At 38.0% G+C, this 18,288-nt stretch overlaps 2 protein-coding genes across 7 annotated transcripts in view; one reads left to right on the top strand and one right to left on the bottom strand.

Annotated features, from left to right (window-relative positions):
- Window positions 1-2,521: 2,521 nt before the first annotated feature.
- LOC138045063 (ribosomal protein S6 kinase-related protein-like) lies at window positions 2,522-13,513 on the bottom strand. Of its 3 annotated transcripts, XM_068891425.1 has the most exons (16): window positions 12,949-13,471; window positions 11,372-11,407; window positions 10,713-10,760; window positions 10,426-10,494; window positions 9,582-9,654; window positions 9,370-9,477; window positions 9,222-9,262; window positions 9,080-9,107; window positions 7,644-7,733; window positions 7,375-7,463; window positions 6,472-6,582; window positions 4,745-4,846; window positions 4,247-4,308; window positions 4,124-4,166; window positions 3,623-3,783; window positions 3,056-3,192 (listed from the first exon to the last, which is right to left on the bottom strand). In XM_068891425.1, the coding sequence occupies exons 1-15, from the start codon at window positions 13,210-13,212 to the stop codon at window positions 3,628-3,630; spliced, it is 1,320 nt and encodes a 439-aa protein (XP_068747526.1). In that variant the 5' UTR covers window positions 13,213-13,471; the 3' UTR covers window positions 3,056-3,192; window positions 3,623-3,627. The 3 variants fall into 3 exon arrangements, with proteins under 3 accessions (XP_068747525.1, XP_068747527.1, XP_068747526.1); XM_068891424.1 differs by having other exon boundaries at window positions 2,522-3,783; window positions 12,949-13,513; XM_068891426.1 differs by lacking the exon at window positions 4,745-4,846 and having other exon boundaries at window positions 2,522-3,783; window positions 12,949-13,508.
- A 41-nt stretch (window positions 13,514-13,554) lies between these two features.
- LOC138045062 (arginine/serine-rich coiled-coil protein 2-like) overlaps window positions 13,555-18,288 on the top strand; it is a 14,634-nt gene continuing 9,900 nt past the window's right edge. Inside the window, exons 1-5 of one of the 4 annotated variants that reach the window (XM_068891423.1) lie at window positions 13,556-13,666; window positions 14,055-14,090; window positions 14,831-15,101; window positions 15,751-15,848; window positions 17,034-18,288. The exon at window positions 17,034-18,288 is cut by the window's right edge and continues 1,215 nt beyond it. In XM_068891423.1, coding sequence (XP_068747524.1) covers window positions 14,873-15,101; window positions 15,751-15,848; window positions 17,034-18,011 — 1,305 coding nt within the window. In that variant the 5' untranslated portion in view covers window positions 13,556-13,666; window positions 14,055-14,090; window positions 14,831-14,872 and the 3' untranslated portion in view covers window positions 18,012-18,288. Of the gene's footprint in view, window positions 13,667-14,054; window positions 14,091-14,830; window positions 15,102-15,750; window positions 15,849-17,033 lie in introns of all 4 variants that reach the window. The other 3 variants (XM_068891420.1, XM_068891422.1, XM_068891419.1) reach the window with 3 other exon arrangements.

Raw genomic sequence — 18,288 nt, 5'->3', positions numbered from 1 at the left:
ATAACAATACCTAATTATCAAGGCCTAATCGCAATAAAAATGGTTCTTTTGTCCTCCGACATTTTAGTCCGGTATACGAAAGTCTACCGCAAACCTTAGTCCAAGCGAGATAGGGGAGTGAATTGGGTCTGTTTAAGTTCAACCTTAATTCGATGAGGAACTCCTTTACTCACTGAAGGTAGCAAACATATATATGGAACTAACAAAAAAACTTTTTAACACAGGAAAGCCTTTAGACACAAATGATGTATGAGAAAAGCTACTGTTATTACATTTTAGGTAACTTGTAGATTTGCTAGTTTCGAATTGTGCAGCAACAAAGGAATCGAGGTTCAGGGGAATAATTTAAAACATTTTGCTTTGTACAAAACAAAGGAAAATGCAAATTATCTCCCTGAACCTCGACTCTGTTCTTTTGTTGCTGCACAAGTCGAAACTAGCCTATTCTTATGTGCTCAAACGCATTTTTATCAGTGTAAACATCTACATCTACATGCCCCTAGCACTCGGAACAGTTCTAAATTGTTAATTAAGGTCATTCCCCTGTATTGCACTGCGCATCCTTACTGCGCACGATTTATTGCGTCACTAGCGCACGCACATACAGAAAATGGCGGAGTTTTCTTTACGACTTGGGTCGTGAGAGAGATAAATCGTCATTTTCTCGTAAACGAGTATGGTGACCTATAGTTTTTCTCTCTTTTTCTGAGACTAGCAATCACCTTCTTCCAATAACAGCAATATAAACAAATTTCTATTACACAAAAATAAATAATCAGCGGAAAAGTGAACTTATTGAACAGATATGGTGGCCTCGAGATCGCTGCATGCTAGTAACAAGTTGAAGCAGAGTCGACTGGAAATGAGTGTTTTTATGATGAAACATATATTTCATTATTCCTTGAAGTTGATACAGTATATCTATAGTTATATTTCTTGTTTTGCTTTCTCTCTATTTTTTTCTCCTCTCACAAGACATGGCATGAACGATTCAAATAATAACGATTCTGAAGCTCATATTTTAAGGAATTATGGGGTATTTCAAGGTCCTGATCCTAAACAAATGTGGGGACCCCTCTTTTTTATTACAAAATTTAAATTCCCTTAAGATGAACAAACAATAGGCAAAGTTTGAACGGTAATCTATTGTCAGTTCTATTTCAGGGGAATGACCTTAAGCAACTCTTCATTCTCAGAAGGGACCTCAAAATATAAAATTTCCGCCTTCGATTCTTTTTGCTTGGTTCTTCGAACACACAATAGGAGACAGCTGCAATATTCGAAATGTGACAAAACAAAAATCACATCAGTTGGCACAACTAACAGCCGATGATTCGGTGTATGCCTTCTTGAGCTGATCAAGTGACCCCAAGTGTGATTGACCCTTGTCTCTACTTTGCTGCCACTTAACTGAAGCACAACCACACTCACAGGTATACGGTCCCATGCAGTTGTTAATTTGTAGATAATTATGATCGAACTCACAAGATAGTACAAGATAGTATAGTGTTCATTATAAACTGCAGCTGGGGCCGGTTCCTGAAAGGTGTAATAACCCTATTCCAGGGATAAATGTGCCTGAAATAAGGCACATTTATCCCTGGATTAGAGTTATTACACCTTTCAGGAACCCGGCCCAGCAGAACAGTAAGGGAGATATCAGCGAAAAATCTACCATGCATGTACCATCAGCATACAATTTCAGTGACAGTTTTATAGAGCAATTACCAATCTCGTATCCAATAAGGGCGAACGGAATTATTGTTTTATTAAATTCTCAACCTTCGGTTTTGCTAAATTTTATTTAAGTTTAAGAAACGACCGAAAGTGAAGTGACTTCCGGGCGCCAAAAATTTTATGCTGAGCGACATTTTCTGCATTTATTTCCATATAATTATAAGGTCAAACGCAGGTATAATGGCTGGTAACCGAGATCCAGTGAACCAATGAAAAAGCTAGAATTGCATTATCCGAGGTTGAGAATTAAATAAAAGAAGATATTAATTTCAAGAAAGGTGATTAAAGGCCGACCCGATATGCCTTCAACTTATCCACTGATGGAATCAAAGGCTTTGCTAAATCTACGGTAACCGCTACTACGACAACAGGCCTTTCCTTCTGTCATCTAAACGTCTCCTCAAATCTTAAGTCTTTTTCTGAAGACCAGAGAACAATGTTGTTTTAGGAATTCGGACAACGTCAAGAGAAAAGTAGAGTTATTAACTCACGAAACATTTGGTAAACCAAGAACATTTTGTGTTATCATTGCGATTTCAACCTCTCCAGGCGATATGATTTCTCCTGTCGTTTCCAGACCCACTTACTCAATAACGGAGTTTTTGCACGACGATGATCTCTTGATGTTGGCTCTAATTTTGGTTTGCGTAGATTGGCTAATCCCGAAGATCTCGAACAAACTTGAGCCGTTCAAAGTGTTTTTTCTCTTCCCTTGTCCATTTCTCACTGAACGGGCATGATTGGTTATCAGTAAAGATGACATGTCATTGAGCACACTGGTGCGTAAAAGAATTTTTTTTTAATTGCTATAGTCATTCAACAGCGTAACAAATTAAATTTGGTAATTCACTTGTTTTCCTTATTCCGTTACATCTTGTAAATGATATTATACATCTATTGCTTCTGTTATATTATAAATCATATTAATCAAGTGATCAAGTAAAGCTATGATTCATTTCGTATATCATCTCGTTCAAATCATAATCAGTTCACTTATTGGCATTGGCGAACTATTCCTGTGCGCTCTGTTTTGGTCTCTGATTGGTCATGGCACGACCCAGCTGCCGCGGTTGTAACGCAGTTCCTGGTAAACTTGGTCTAAACGAGTCAGGGTGGGAGGACAATGCAGCACGCTTTTTCTTGTTCCTCACCTGGGTTGCGACATGATGTCGAATGATGACTTCTCCCCGATTATCTCTTGAAAGGTCGGAGGCCAAGCATCTGGTTCAGTAGCCAATGCTTGTACCTTTCAAAATCTCTTGCAGGAGGAGGAGGTTCGAACTGTCTGGTGGTTAGCTATCTGTAGGGAATGTCCTTTGTCATCCTTCAGGCTCTCTTTCATGCAATGGATGAGTCCTAGAGATCACAGTTGAGTGCTGGAAAGCTTCAAACGCCCGAGGATTCGCTCCGTATAATGTGCTTCTGTCATCGGTCTTTTAGCCTGCGCTTGAGGTACTGAACGTGAAAAGAATGAGCGGTCACTCTTGTCTCTCTTATATGTGATCTAGGTGACATTTTCTGTTCATAGCATCTTTGGAAATACATGTACTCTGTTAAGTTTCTTATGATAAATATATTTAGCAATCTTCTTTTATATTAGTTCTCTCTTTCACTTCTACTGGAAGTGCTGTAATTAGAAAAACCTCCAGGATTTTTTCATCAAAGAATATGGTCAAAGGAATAAATTAACTTCTGTAGCTAAAATCATCCATGTTTTGTGGGCGAAAATTTAGTTGGTTGTAAAGTGCATTTCGTGGTTGTATTGATGGTTAACTGGCATGCAAATACATGTAAGGCTACAACGAAAGTGTTAAGCTTTGACAGCGATAATTTAAGATTTGGGCCGTCATGATCAGCTGATACGAATGCTCAATTAAACGCTGACCCTTTTTATGACGTCACCAAACTTTCTGTTCCGGTAGCATCCTGTGAATTACTGCCGAGGTTAAGAGTGTGAAGGCTTCCCAAGTCAGCCACCAGCCAGTCCATATGCGTTTTGTCTTGCACTGAAAAGCTTCCAGGACTTGCCCATGACAGTGGACGCGGCTAAAGGAAACAAAAATGGGAAATAAAACAAATTTCATTCAAATTTCTTATCGCGTGCTCTTGAAATTTTTCACTTAGCCGAATAACTGAGGCGCACGAAACTTTGACATCTTAAAGGCCTGCTAATATTAGAAAGAGTGTCTCGGGACGTATATTGTAGATGCAAGTGTTTCGACTTGAAGACGAGCGAAAGCAATGTTGCGAACATAAGTGCAAAACATCGTTTTTGAACACGTTTTAACACCTTTTAGGGTTTGCTTCCAAAAACTGATATTGTTTCGAAGTTCAAAGACCTAGGCAGCAATCTATTTTTCCTTAGATTGTCAAGTAAGAAAATCACCTTTTTGTCTCGACGATGTACATCCAACTTCCTTGGGAATTCCCTAAAGACAATACGAAAAAAACGAAAAAAATTCTCTTAAAAACCGACATGTTTAACTGAAACACACAAAATCTCACTCACATTCTTGATGCGACACTTCTTCGCCGTAACGTCTCAAGTTTCTCTTCAGTAATCGGGGACCTCTGTAGAATAAACAATGCAAAAGAGGCTTGCATTAGCTACTAGTAACTTCCAAAGCGACAGCATTGCAAAAGGTCTCACGAAATCGGCCACGAGCGAGAGAAACGCGAAAGGTGAAGCGCGAACGACAAGCATGACGTGAGAAGCGCGCGAGAGTCCGACTTGCGACAGGTGCGAAAATTGGGTCACAACATTCGAGAAACAAAGAAGTTTGAATGACAAATTTCTCTCACACTTATCGCTCTTCGGGGCTTTGTAACATGGAAATCACTATGTTTCAGTCTCACTAAACCTGACATCATCGTCAACTTTGCTGTGAATAATTAAGCGTAAGCCAACAGTACCTCAAAGATGATTCTAGACTTGTAACAGTCTACTCTTTTACTACGGCGCTTTTAAAAAGAGGAAGTTGCGACTTGTTAAAAGTGCCGCACTAACCTTTTTCTTCAACACATCTTCAAAAGAAAGGTCCTCAAAATATTTCTCTGCCTTTAAGGAGTCTACACTTGATAATCTCAGCGCGGGATCTTTCTGAAGCAGCTATCAAAGACCAGATTATTCATAAAATGCACAAATTTAGGACCAACAAAAGCCAGTGGTCTTTTCCCTTACAGTGCAAGAACTGCAAAGATCCCCAACACGTTCTACGCAAGTACAAATGAAATGTAGTTTAGGCGCAACGCAATTATGGAAGAGGAAAGAAGTGAAAGGAGCTGAAGGAAGGTAGAGTCTCTATGCATTTGACGCCTATACACATATCTAAGGCTGTCGTTTTCTTCGCCGAAAATTTCTTCTCTTGGCGGGTGAAAAACAAGTCACAGAAACCAGATGCCCTTGCAGGTGATGACAATGACAACTTGAACAGGAACTTAAACCAAGAGAAGTCAAGCCAGTTATTGAATCTATTGTGCCTTTAGTAGTTATAATATATTTCGCACCGGTGGCTCATGTTGGTTGAGCACCGACCGGGCTGCCATGCGGGACTGAGGCCGTGAGTTCGACTCCGGTCGGACTAACACTCCCGAAGGGTCTTTAAATCACTGAGGAGTTAGGGTTAGGGTTAAGGTTAACCCTAACCTTACCTTTGTAGTGAAATCTGCAAATGGTTAGACTCTCTAGTCTTCTCGGACAAGAACGATAAATCGTAGGCCCCGTCTCACAACCCTTCAATTTTCATAGCCCTGTGGGACGTACAAGAAACCCCACGCTATTCGCAAAGAGTAAGGCACGGAGTTCCCGGTGTTGTGGTCTGTCCTCTGTGGTGTATCATGGCTGGGAGGGTAAATGCTCGGAGATATTAAGGAGCTTTTAAAGCAACCGACGTTTTTGAGTCACGGACGGCAACCGGAAGTGAAGTTTCCGGGATGCCAGGACAGTAGTGTTTCCCAGAAGTTTAAAAGCCGGATGCCGTCCGTGGCTCTGCTCAAAAACGTCGCGCGCTTAAGCTCCTTATTAGCTACACCAAGTTACTCTAATAAGAGAGTAAATAAAGATGTAGTATAATATGATATTTAACAATCATTCCACGAGGGCGCGCTGGATATGAAGTGATTGATAACTAACGCGGGGCGTAGCGCCGAGTCGGTTATAATAATTTTATATCCAGCAAGCCCGGGTAGAATAATTGTTTTATTAAAAACTCCACGATCAACAACTCTTCTTTAGTGTTCCCGGGGGTAGTATTGTCGACTAAAGCATCCATTTCTGCCTCGGTCAATTCCAATCCAAAACGGCTTTTGTGGGCCATTTTTTCTGAGAGCTGCAAAATTATTTTCAGCTCCCTTTATTCTCGGTTTTCACATGACGTCACGGCCGCCATGTTGGAGCCCCTAAATAAAGAAACGGCGGCCGTGTTGGAGCCCCGACCAAATCCTCCGGGAATTTAACTCTATTGTTATGCAAACGTTCTCTTTTTTTTTTCGTTGAAAAACAAGGCTGTTGATCACGTGAGTGAAAACCAGCAATTGCTGAAGCGTTCCTTGACCATACTATAGGTACAGCAGGTACATGAACTGATAGCCTGTGTCCGGCGAGCCAATGGAAATGCTGGAAATCTGATTTCCGAAGTTCGGTTTTAAATAAGATAAGATAGCGTCGAAACGTGCGCGTCGTCGTTTTTTTAAACTTCTTCTACAATGATAACAGAGCAATAACATTGCACCCACCTTTTCAATAATGCTAACAGCATAAAGTGAAAAATCTGATGGAAAATGGATATCCAATTCAGTGACCACGCTATGCTGACTGGAGTGGTCCTGCTTCGCTGGGTATGGGTACTACAATCAAAGCCACAAAACTCATTTAACACTAAACATAGTTAAACTAAAAAAGTGAAAACGAAATAAACAAGAGCGTGGAAAATCAAGAATTGTATGCAAGTTTCGCAATACATTTTCAGCTGAACTATAAGGATGGGAAACATTTAATTTGCATATGTCCGGCTCCAAATGACACCAAAACTGACCATCATAATTGACCTCATGGTCTTATCACCCCTTTAAATTGCTATATATATGGGAATATTATCACCAGAAATCAAGCAACATAATTCTCTACGTTTACTTTTATTTGACGACAATTCTTGCAATGTATTATTATCTAGCTAGTTTCTGTAACTAGCCCCATAAAGCCTAACTCTATCGGAAATAGAGGATATTACATGGCCACGTGGAGATAAGAAATTTCTCTTCGAGTGTTGAAGAATATTCAACGAGTGAACGCAGCGAACCAGTGAAATAGTTTTCAACACGAGAAGAGAAATTTCGTATCTCCAAGCGGCCATGTAATATTCTGTTTATTATATAAACACCAATGAAATACTAAATCATTCCACAAAATGGATCGAGAGGCGCGATTTTGATATGTAACCATAGCAACAGTGATCTTTTCACGTGTGAAGATAACATGTTATTTTCGCGTGTGATTATATCATGTTTTCGCGCGAAAGCTCACTTGGTATTTCATTGGTGCTTATATAATAAAAGGCAATATCATCACATCACCGAATCACATAGAAAGACGCGTTGAAAAGGCGTCCACTCTAGTTTGACCGAAGTATTCACAGTTACCTTTCCAGACAGTAAGGTGAACATGACTATACCCAAGCTCCACCAGTCAACAGCATGAGTATATTTCTCACCATTCAGAATCTCAGGTGCTACAAAATGCGACAAGAAGACAACAATAAGATGATAATCAAACTAACAGTCGCACCTTTTAGTCCAAGGATCGTTATACACGATCGTTATATCGTGATCATGATCTCTTCCAATTCAAACACGAGAAATTATAGTTAGTGCTGCGCTTTTACACTGTGATGTACTCATGCATCGCTTACCCATATACTGTAATGTTCCACAAATGGTTCCTGTTCTTTTCCTTGGCTTCACTAATTTGGCCAGACCAAAGTCCACGAGTTTTATGTGCCCTGAAGTTATGAATAGAAATATTCATCAATACATTCACTGGATTTCACTCAAGAGTAACGCTGACACCAAAATATCGTTCTAACTTGCGCAATGTAAATTATTTTCGCGAAAAATTAGGAGGCATATTGCGCGATACGTTACCTTCTCGATTTGCTAGAAAATCTGTTTTATCTTATTTATTTGCAAAGTTTTGTTACTTTACAGTTTGAATAACAGACTTCAAATAACAAACTGGCGAAAACGAAACGAAGGTTCTCGGTCAAGATTGAACCAGGAGGCCGTTTCTCGAAAGTACCGAAATTTTAAGGGCCATTTTTGGGTGTCACAATTCCTTTTGTAACTCAAGAACGGAGAGCATTTAATTCGTCAAACTTCACAGTTAATTTTCTTGTTGTTACCTTGAAAGCATGTTAAAAGATCGGCTTTTCAAAACAAGCGGTAGGCAATTTCACAGATGGTTTTTTGGGCTCGAAAAGTTTTCGGGACTTTCCAGCAAAAGGCTCCAGGAAAGGACTGAAGACGAGGCGGGGGAGGAAGGTCTAACGACTAACTTATGCGAGAGAAAGACGGTGGTCTCGGTGATCTAAGGAAGCACACTATGATTGAAAAACCTTCGAGTATATGTTTTAATTATAACTCACTAAAAAATTTAGCAATGAAAGTCTAGAGTGTTTTGTTTGAGCGCACTTTTTGGTGATATCAGAGAGATTTAGCATCACTAGAGAGGGTTATGACTTTAGCTTCGCGTGACCAACGGCAACTCGAGTATTTAGTTACTAAAAAGCAAAAACAAAAACTCGGAGTCTTTTTTAACATTGTTTGTAGAAAAAGACGCTATATAAAATGAAAATACTTACCCGTCAAATTTCTAGAGTTCCGATGAAAGCTGTTTTGTCGGTCAACAGAGTCAAAGTGAGTTCATGAAGAAAATTGCGGCAAGGAGACAGTTATGAACGATCTATAACCTTGAAACCTAATTTTTCCAACTTCGACGTACCGGGAAACGCGACTACTTTCACACGCAAAAACGGCAAGCGGCAGCCGGCAAACGTAGAAAATGGCGGGAAAATCATGGTCACGTGGTCACTTTTGCCGTCAAGTTTCACGTAAACATGAGTGAACTGTCCGCGTGGTTGGCACGTGGTATATAAGCCATGCGCTTACAGACAAAAACCCCATTCCAGTCTCACCCGCATAAAGATAAACACAATCTGATTTGGGGATCACTAGTTGCACTTTTCAGAAACAAAATGAAAATGTACCGGTAGTTAGGAAAATGTTCTTGCTGACAGTTCAATGTTTTAAGAGGACTGATACCACCAAAACTCAAAAACATATTACATACCCTCTTCATCAATAAGAATGTTCTCCAACTAAAAAAGAAAAACACATTCCAGTCCGCACATGAGGTTTAACGGAAATGAAAGTTGATTCCCATAGATTTTATCAGGATCAAAGTATGAGATGGACTACATAAACAGGCTCACCTTCAAATCTCTGTAGATTATTCCTGATTTGTGTAAATAACCTGTGACAATCAGTAAACAGGGGAGTGTTAGACAGCAAAGAAAGAACAAATATTCACAGCATGCAAGTTAACCTAAGAAAAGATGCTAATTTTCAGTCAACTCTTACCAAGTGTAACAGCTAATTCAGCGGAATAGAATTTGACTGTCATGTCATCCAGCCTCTTTTCCTGTCTCCATAGTGTATAAAGATCACTTCCATCAACAAAGTCTGAAACTGCAAAGAGATGTGAAAGTTGCAAGCATTGTTAGAAATACAAAAAGATGTTTGTAATGACAACAAAATGTATAAAGCCAAGCCTGAAATTACCTCAAACTCACCTATAAAAAGATTGTGTTTTGTTTGCCATGTATACCAAGTTCTAACCAGAAAAGGAAAGTTCCTCAGTTTGATCTGCACATTTTAACAGTATGGTGGAATTAGTCTAGCAGGATTATCTTAGATGTCACATGCAGGTCATTGTTTTACCAATGTTGAAACAATATTTTTTTTAAAATTCTTTATCAATGCTAACCTTTGGCCAGAAACAATATTATACTAAATATTTTTAGAACCAAGGTTCAAGAATTATTGGAGCATTTGGTTTTTCTAGGCACTGGTAAAGCAGTGTCTTGTGATCTTGCATCTACAACATGCTTTTGAGTAATCTCGCCAATTTTTAAGAGAAAAGTCTCCAGAAGCTTTCCTTTCCATATTTGTCAACATAACGTCAAAAAATTCAGGAAGAGAACCACTTGTTAAGGTCTCAAGTGACTTTTGCATAGTTTTCTTGTTTCTTGCAAAATAAGAGGCAGGTACAAAAGTTGGACAGGATCAACTCGGATCGTGCACCTCGGATCAATGTAAAAAATTATAAGGCCTCGAGAAATCACCCTAGTCCTAATCTTTAAGGTAACCTTGAGGAATTTTACACAAATGTCGAATTATTTTGGCTTAGAAAACTGTTTCTTGCTCGATCTGAGGTGAGTGATCCAAGTTGATCCAGTCCAACTTTTGAAAAGGTTTGCCCCCCAAAAAGGGCAGCCTATTTTCATTTACTGGAACAACTGTTTCACCTAAGAAGAATTTCAAGTCAGCCAGTCTTCCCCTTTAAAATATTTTTTTGAATAAACTGGGCATTTTTTATACTTTTCGGTGAAATTTTAATTACTCTCATAAGCAAACCTGAATATTCACTTCGTCCTTGCACTGCTCCACAGCATTTTCTTTGATTATTTCTGCCTTGTTGAGAACCTTGCAGTAATAGGGAAAAAGAGACCAAGCATCACATATTTATAGGTACAACATTTTCAAACTCTCTCTTACCAAGCTCACATCTCCACACACACCCACTGACTCCCACTTCCTTTGGATTTCAAGATACTAATTGTTGTATAAATCAATGATTAATTTGAATAATTAATTTTTCAAATCAATAAGTTACAAAACAGCTATTCAAAACATAACTTTACCTTGATTGCATATGGTTTGTTTGTCAGCTTACTTTTTGCTTGCATTACCTTAAAGAGAAAAGTAATAAGAAATATATTAATTAAATACTTCCTTAGAAGATTTACTTTGGATTTTAAAAATCTTCGAATATCTTCATGAAGATCTTGAAAGGACTATGTAATGAGAGTTTTCATGAATATCTATTCTCTGGCTATAAGTATATAGAAATCATTCTTTATTCCCTTCACTCATGCCTTAGTAAAACATTCCCTGTCATTCACTCATAAGAGAAACACATCAAAGGATTTTTTGCAAGATTATGACTTATCTATGGTAAATTTGAGGCCATTTCTTCAAGATGAGGTGCACAAAATACAATCTTATCCACTTCAAACCTTGAAACACTACTTTTCTAAATTCACACTTTCTTGCACAGTTTTTTTCCCTCTTTTAAAATTATAATTTTCAAGTAATCAATTCATGTATGTTGCTTTATTCCATGCATGGAAGATTTGGAGAACAAATTATGACCATAAATAATTAATGTTCATCTGTGCAAATAATTTCATCATAGAGAATGACCACACACAGGAAAGCAAACTTGCACCTTAGTCCAAATTCTTTTCAAAAATTGCTTCCTGTAGAGTTCTCAATAAGCATAAAAGGACAAAAAACTTACATGACCAAATGCACCTTTTCCAACAGTTGCCAGGATCTGAAATAAATATGAAAAAAAAATTATAACCAAACCTGCAGATGATCGATCATGCTTTGAGCATTTTACATTATGTCTCTGTAAAATGAAAGGATAGTCTAATCGACATGAGACAATCACAACTTTTTGAAACAGAGAGATTTTTTTATGCCTCTTCCCATCAGACAACGTAAACTCTGAAGGCATTATGAGTATTATTGTGCCTTACTGACAAATAATTTGCAGCAAGCCAATTTAAAAAAAGTAAATTTTATTAAAAGCTAAACCACAGGTAGCCCAAGCTCACAATGTGAGTAGTTGTTATTCTTTTTATTAATCTTTATGCGAACGTTCAGTGAGTGAAACGAGACATGTTTGCCGCCGACATCTACTATTACATAACGACCGAGTTTGATTACACAAAACGTGACTCTCGCCTTGCAGCATATGCAGCTGTTGTTTTAACAACGGTTTGAATTTATTAAAGTTTGTATGGGGGAAAAAAAATTTTAGCCTAAATTTTAGATACTTTTGCAATAAAAATGACTCAACTCAATGTCTTGTTGTCTTTTCTATTGTCATCTCGCTTCTCAGCTCGATCCGAGCGGTGGCAAACATGTTACGTTTCACTCGCTGAACGTTCGCATAAAGATTAAAAGAATAACAACTACTCGCATCGTGAGCTTGGGCTGCCTGTGATAATATGCAAAGTACTTTAGTTGTTTAGATCGTATTTCATTGTTTCAAACATTTGCGGTTATTTGCACTTTTCCTTTTGTATGCTAATCAAGCTCTCCTCCGGAAGGACGGTGAATTATCATCGTATCATGGCATCACATCTCGCCTTTATACTTCAAAACAAGTTGAACTTACGAACATCCGGGTTCGTTTCAAAGAAATGAAGAACATTCAGTGCATGTGTGATTTATTGCTTTAACGTTATAAAAAGTTGAGTTTAGTTGCTGTGGAAATGGCAATATATTTCCCTCATAGCAATCACTTGTATATAGTTGTACAGTTACAAAGGTTGTTGAAAGCTTCGGACAATGCTGTTCTGTGGTTATTTGAGCACAATGCAATTCCTTGTTTCGTCCTGAGGTTTTGTTGTGGTTACATATTTTCATACAGGACATATTTTTGTTTTTAGTTATATTACAAATTTTGTAAAAAAATATCAAGGATAAATATTTATGTAGGGTTCCCTTAATGCGGGACATTTTATAGCTTTAGGAACGACAATGCCTCCTCTGGTTTGTGGTTTCACTTTAATTAATAGCTATAGTTTCCAAGGCTATTAAATTTAAAGGGCAAGAAAAAGTAGAACATACTGATTCTTCAAATTTGTTATCATTCTTCGATTATTATTTTTTCAGAAGCCAAATAAATTTTGGTAGGATGTTAAAAGTCTTGAAAAGCTGGCAAAGTGCGGAAACGATCACGATCATGCAGGTGCCAAATAAGCAAACGAAATTTTTTCATATTGACACTAACCTTCGCATTCAAGAACTGAACATTTGCCATTACGATAAGTTTTAAAATTTAATTGTGATCTGTCAACACACCTCAAAATCACTGATCTTGACAGGCTGCTTGCAGTCGTACTCCGGCAAAAAGACAGCTTCACTCAAGGGTAATGGCCACGGAGTTTTGTAGGAATAATTTCCAGATTCTGAGTACCGTCGACGAAGTGAACCATGTCTACTTTCTCTCTGCAACTCTGCATATTTCGAAGAGGACCAGGTTTCAGGCTTATCCACTGCTATGCTGTGAGGCCTTTTTCGAAGCTTTTTCTGATGGGATGAGCGCCGTCCTTGTGTGTTACCCATTTTTTTGTCACAAGTAAATCATCAACTGGACCACACGCACCAGACGCACGCATCCGCCAGTTTTGAATTGTTTACACTTTTGTCTTGTCGAAACGTTCGCACGTTCCGAGTAATTTAAATTTATCCCCAAAAATTGAAATTCGTTCCAGTGAATTTTGCTTCCGCTCTTTCAGAAATTATAGTTGCAGCGAAGCAAGTCGAATGACATTTTAAAAGATAACGCCAATGCAACTTGACATCTTTTTGAGGCGATCGCTATGGATAGAATTTGTATATTTTTATGTTATGGCGCGTTTAGAGTGAAAAGAGGTTGGGCACTGGTAATGTCCAAATATGGCAGTGAAGTATTCTTCATCCGGGAAAGTGTGAAGCCAACATGGACGTCTTGGCAGGGTACGATTCTAGTTCTTCAACAGAAGAAGGCAAAATTCATCAAGAGATAGCTTCTAAAGAGGTAAAAATACCTTTATTTTCAGGTATATTTAACTTCAGTTAACATTTCTGTACTGTTAAATAAGAGATTTTTCCCTGAAAGAGCTTCGGTTGTTAAACTTATTTGTGTCTATTGAATGCATAATTTATTTGAGTTTTGATGTGGACACACATGTTGGATTTGTACACAACTTGAAACTTATTTCGCTCAAAGGTTCGTTTGAGGCCTTTGTTTGGGATGTGTCACTTACATTCTAATTAACTGGGCTTAAGATCATTGAATCTCTTTTGATTGTAATTCAGAAATACCACCTATTAAACCTTACAGCTCGGGGAATGAAAAGTAACGACTACCTTTAAGCTTATTTAGGATTTTGAGTGACAGTATTCAATGGTTTATTTCAATTTAGAATTACTTTTGGTGAAACATCAAACTCTCAAGACAGGTAGGGCTAAACTTTGCCTTCAATTTTCTTGACTGGTTTTTTGTTGACACCCAACTCAAAAATTTGAAACAAGCGAATTTAGATACTTCTCCATAATTCACGGATAGTTTTACAGTTAAATCAATGGATTGAATTCCAGGATCTCAGTTAGAATGATTTATTAAAGTACTACGTATTGTTATTGAAAATTTATGGTTGATTTGGTGAATTGGCTTTTTCTAATTCAATAATTAATGCACCGATCAAATCGAAACTTCAACATCCCCCCCTTCCCAGGCAAACCCCAGGCATTTGACTATCTTCTGTGCCTGGGGAGTGGGGAACTTGACCTGCTCCTGTGTGGGGTAGGGAAAATTGAACCGGAAGTGTCAGGTTTCAAATGATTTTTTTTTTCGGGCGCTGAAGTCGCTAACAGCTTAAAAACACATGTTTGGACCAGATAGAAGAGTCTAAAGGAAGAGATATAGCATTTATTAGCGATTGGCTTACAAAATAAGGTCTTCAAAAGTCTTTATTAAAGATGACAGGAGCCAACGAATATTGTTCTTTAGTAGGGTATGACCGACAAATCCGACCAGGAGCGGGGGAGGGATGTTGAAGTTTCAAGTTGATCGGGGCACAATTTTTGAAACCTGTTTAAGCATGGGTGAAGTTGTGTCTGTTACTTTAATTATGTTTTCAATTCTGGGCTACTAGTGAGCAGGTCTTTAGTTTAAAATATTTGATTTCTCTGTTGGCAGGTTAAGAAACAAGAGTTTTTACTGACTTCTACTACTGTCAGCATGGAGAATGAACTGTCAAGTGAGGTCAATGAACCACAGTTATCAACTGAGCAACATGAAGAGGCACCAGAGAAAACAAAGGAGGCATCAGATCAGCCATGTAAAAGGAAAGACTCCCCCAGCGCAAATCAAAGAAATTATCGCAAAAGATCTGTGTCAGAATCACCAGAAAAGTCTCCTGAAAATTCTCCATCCTCTCACAAACGAAATAGAAATTCAGATTACAGAGGTAAAGCAACCCCTTTTCTGTTTAATTAGAGAGGTTCTTAACCAGCTAGTTGAATATTATGGAAGGTTATCACAATTTTGCAACATTTTGAAAAGAACATTTTGTGGCCTACAGTAATGGTTTAGGTTTGGGTACAGCTGTACAGTTTACCTGTTGGAGGCCTTGCAGAAAAGAGGTGAAAGTTTTGGGAAAAACGCAGGGTTTTTTTCACTTGCCATTAGAAGGCTTTGAGAAAAGCAGTTCAAAGTGTTGAGGATAAAATATTCGTGTTAACTCTCCGATCCCCAATGCCTAATGAACTCTCTGAAAAGCTGTTGGGAAACTTCCTTAAACTTCCAAACAAGTCATTTTCTCTCTTTGAATCTTCAAATTGTTGAATATCATTGAATGGTATAAAGTGAATTGAAAACGCAACATTTAAAGTGGCTTAAAAAGACTGCAATGCTCACAATTCCAAAAGAGTGGATAGAGTTGTTATTGACAAGGTTAACTTGTTTGCATTTGAAGCACATGAATACATGTAAGTAACATCTTTTGCAAGTAACCACAGAAGTTACCTTGAATATTAGACATACTGCCCACTGATTTCATTATCGCATGAAAACGTGACGAGTTTTCACATTGATTTCATTCTCTCTCTATTTCAAAGGTGAGCGCAGGCACCACAGAAGTCGTAGCCGGAGTAGAAGCAGAAGCAGGAGCAGAAGTCCTAGAAGAAGAAGAAGGAGAAGTTTTAGTCCACGAAATGTGAGTGACATTTGAGAGTAGCATTGCATGAACACTTTTAATGTTTTACATGTATTCCTATGTAGACCATGACCAGATCTTAACGCACTTGATAGGCAGATTCGCATGAAACATGAAATCACAGTTATAATGGTTAAATAATACCCTTATGTGCAAAAAAACCCTGAATATTGGAGTTAGTGTCCTTTGAATCCAGCTGTTTCCAGTGCAGTCCAATGCTCTAACAAGATAAAGTGCTGCTAAACTCAAATATTTTTTGTTGCTAAGACAACACTATCTTTACTGTACTTTACAGTTGACAGTTTCAGTAGTATTATGAGAAATATGTAATAATAATAATTATTATTGTGTAGTGTTACACACTGCCAGGTAACTACCGTAAACGCTCTAATAAACCCCAGTGTGGGGGAGGACTTAATTCTGGGGCTCTTAGAGGTGGACTTATAAGAGCATTTATGGTATGTCATAACTGCGTGGAGGTTGTGTCGTAGGTACAATACAGTCTTGAAAACAAATGCACAGAGACATGCATGGAACAAAGTCACACTCACCAGCCCTTGTCGAAAGGCAGAGTACTTTGCAGAGTTTCCTTTAAGAAAACTAACCTGTCATCTAATGGTGTATACAGAGTAATAAGCACTTTTTATTGATACTAGTAGTTGAAGAAGGTATTATTTTGTCCAACCAGAGTTACACTTTTTCTCTCACTGGTGCTTGATGAAAAAATAAAAGTTTCAGCATTTACCGTTAAAGAAAGAAACTCATCAATAAAATTTTTAATGCAATTCAGACAAGTTATTTGGACATTTTGGTCTGTCTAATAGACATTGCACCAATACTCTTGCATCAAAAGTACCAATATATGTATATTACCAAGGAACAGGAAAATAGTGAAGCTTATTTTTCAGGCCAAAGACTCTGTGACAAATTTTGCACAATACTATTTCTGCATGTATGTAGTACTGGGATGAGTGTTGTGGAATGCATGTCTTAATAGAAAATCAATATTGTTTTTTTCAGACTTAAAAAGTTTGAAACTGTACTGTACCTCATTTGTTTAGCAATAAGTAAATACCTCTATTCTTTGCACGTTGTTGGATAATGCAAGACTTAATTTCTCATCTGTAACAAAGACTCTTTGGTAGCTGTAAAGTTCAGCCTGACACTGCTAATCTTTCTTTGAAGTTGATTCACATGATGGACTTAGGGCCTGAAGTGAATGGGCACCTGACAACACTGTTGTGGAAAGTGGAAAAGATCCTAGAAAATCAAGAAAAGGTGTTGAAAAATCAGGACAGACTGTTAAAGCTTATGGAACAAAAACAAGAATCAGGACAAGCCGTTTCTGGGCTGAAAAGGTTGGTAAATGGTGTAAGAGGCACCTTAGACCATGAACACTTGCATAACAGTGAATTAAATCTGCAACCAAGTGTGCTTGAATCTGTTTCACATTTAACAAATGACACTGTAAGGGACACTAGTCAAGGAACATTGCAAAGTAGTCCTAAACTGAAGAGCTCAAAAACTAAGAAGAAGCTGACTACATCCACAAAAACAACAGAACCTAATGATTCTACAAACTCTTCAGTTTCTGTTGAAGAAAGTGTGGCCTGCCAAAGTGGAGTTCCCTTGGATTCAAATGACAGTGTAGTAATTGTCACTCCTATGATAACAGCGCTTAATTCTGGCAATCTTAACTGTGATGGCAGTAGTGGAAGTGTTGATATACCTGAGAACAGCTCTGGTTATAATGATCGCACCAAAGATCTGTTGGCCTGGGCTGAAAGGATTCAGAAAACAAGCTGCTCAATTGGAAACTTCAGTGTAAACCTTGTTAAGGTGTTGTTTACAAAAGACGAAATGTTGAACAAGAATTGCTCGGGCACAAGAGGAAAAGGGGCTCTTGACAGTGCAAAGCTTGATCTTGTCAAGTTTTGTGCATTTAAACTTTATAATATATCTGAAGCAGAGCAAGACGTAGTTTGGAAACAGAAATGTGTTATATCAATTGATGAATATCTTAGGAGGGGAAATAGAGCAAGAGTTCAAAACAGAACCAAGGATCCTGCTGTAAGAGTCGTTAATTTGGACCTTTCTATTGTCAACCTTAGTGGCAACCATGAGGATGTCAAAGATGTCAAAAATGTCACTGAAGAACAATGATATGCCACAAATGACTTTTTAAAAGATTTTTTAAGTGTTTTCAGTTCATTTTATTGAGCTGTATTATGCCTATCGTTTATTTGGACATTTCCAATAATTATTGGAAATGTCCAGCCTGGTAATTGTTTGTAGATTACAGTATGCATAATACATATAGGTTAGTACATAGCTGTTTTAAAATTTCCCATCACATGTAGGAAAGCATGATATCTGTGTCTTTTTAACCTCACTTTGTTACATGTACAGGGTTTGTGCTACTCTTTGAAGTCCTTGAAAA

The sequence above is a fragment of the Montipora capricornis genome, chromosome 4, assembly GCF_036669925.1.
Source record: "Montipora capricornis isolate CH-2021 chromosome 4, ASM3666992v2, whole genome shotgun sequence".
Lineage (NCBI taxonomy): Eukaryota > Metazoa > Cnidaria > Anthozoa > Scleractinia > Acroporidae > Montipora > Montipora capricornis.
Note: the sequence above shows the minus strand (reverse complement) of the source record. Positions and strands in the feature narration are given on the sequence as shown.

Coding starts and splice junctions, on each gene's coding strand:
- LOC138045063 (XM_068891424.1), bottom strand. CDS start 13,212: ATGGGTAACACACAAGGACGGCGCTCATCCCATCAGAAAAAGCTTCGA. Junction 9,263..9,369: donor TGAATTAGCTGTTACACTTG/GTAAGAGTTGAC, acceptor TGATTGTCACAG/GTTATTTACACAAATCAGGA. Junction 4,309..4,744: donor AAGATGTGTTGAAGAAAAAG/GTTAGTGCGGCA, acceptor TTTATTCTACAG/AGGTCCCCGATTACTGAAGA.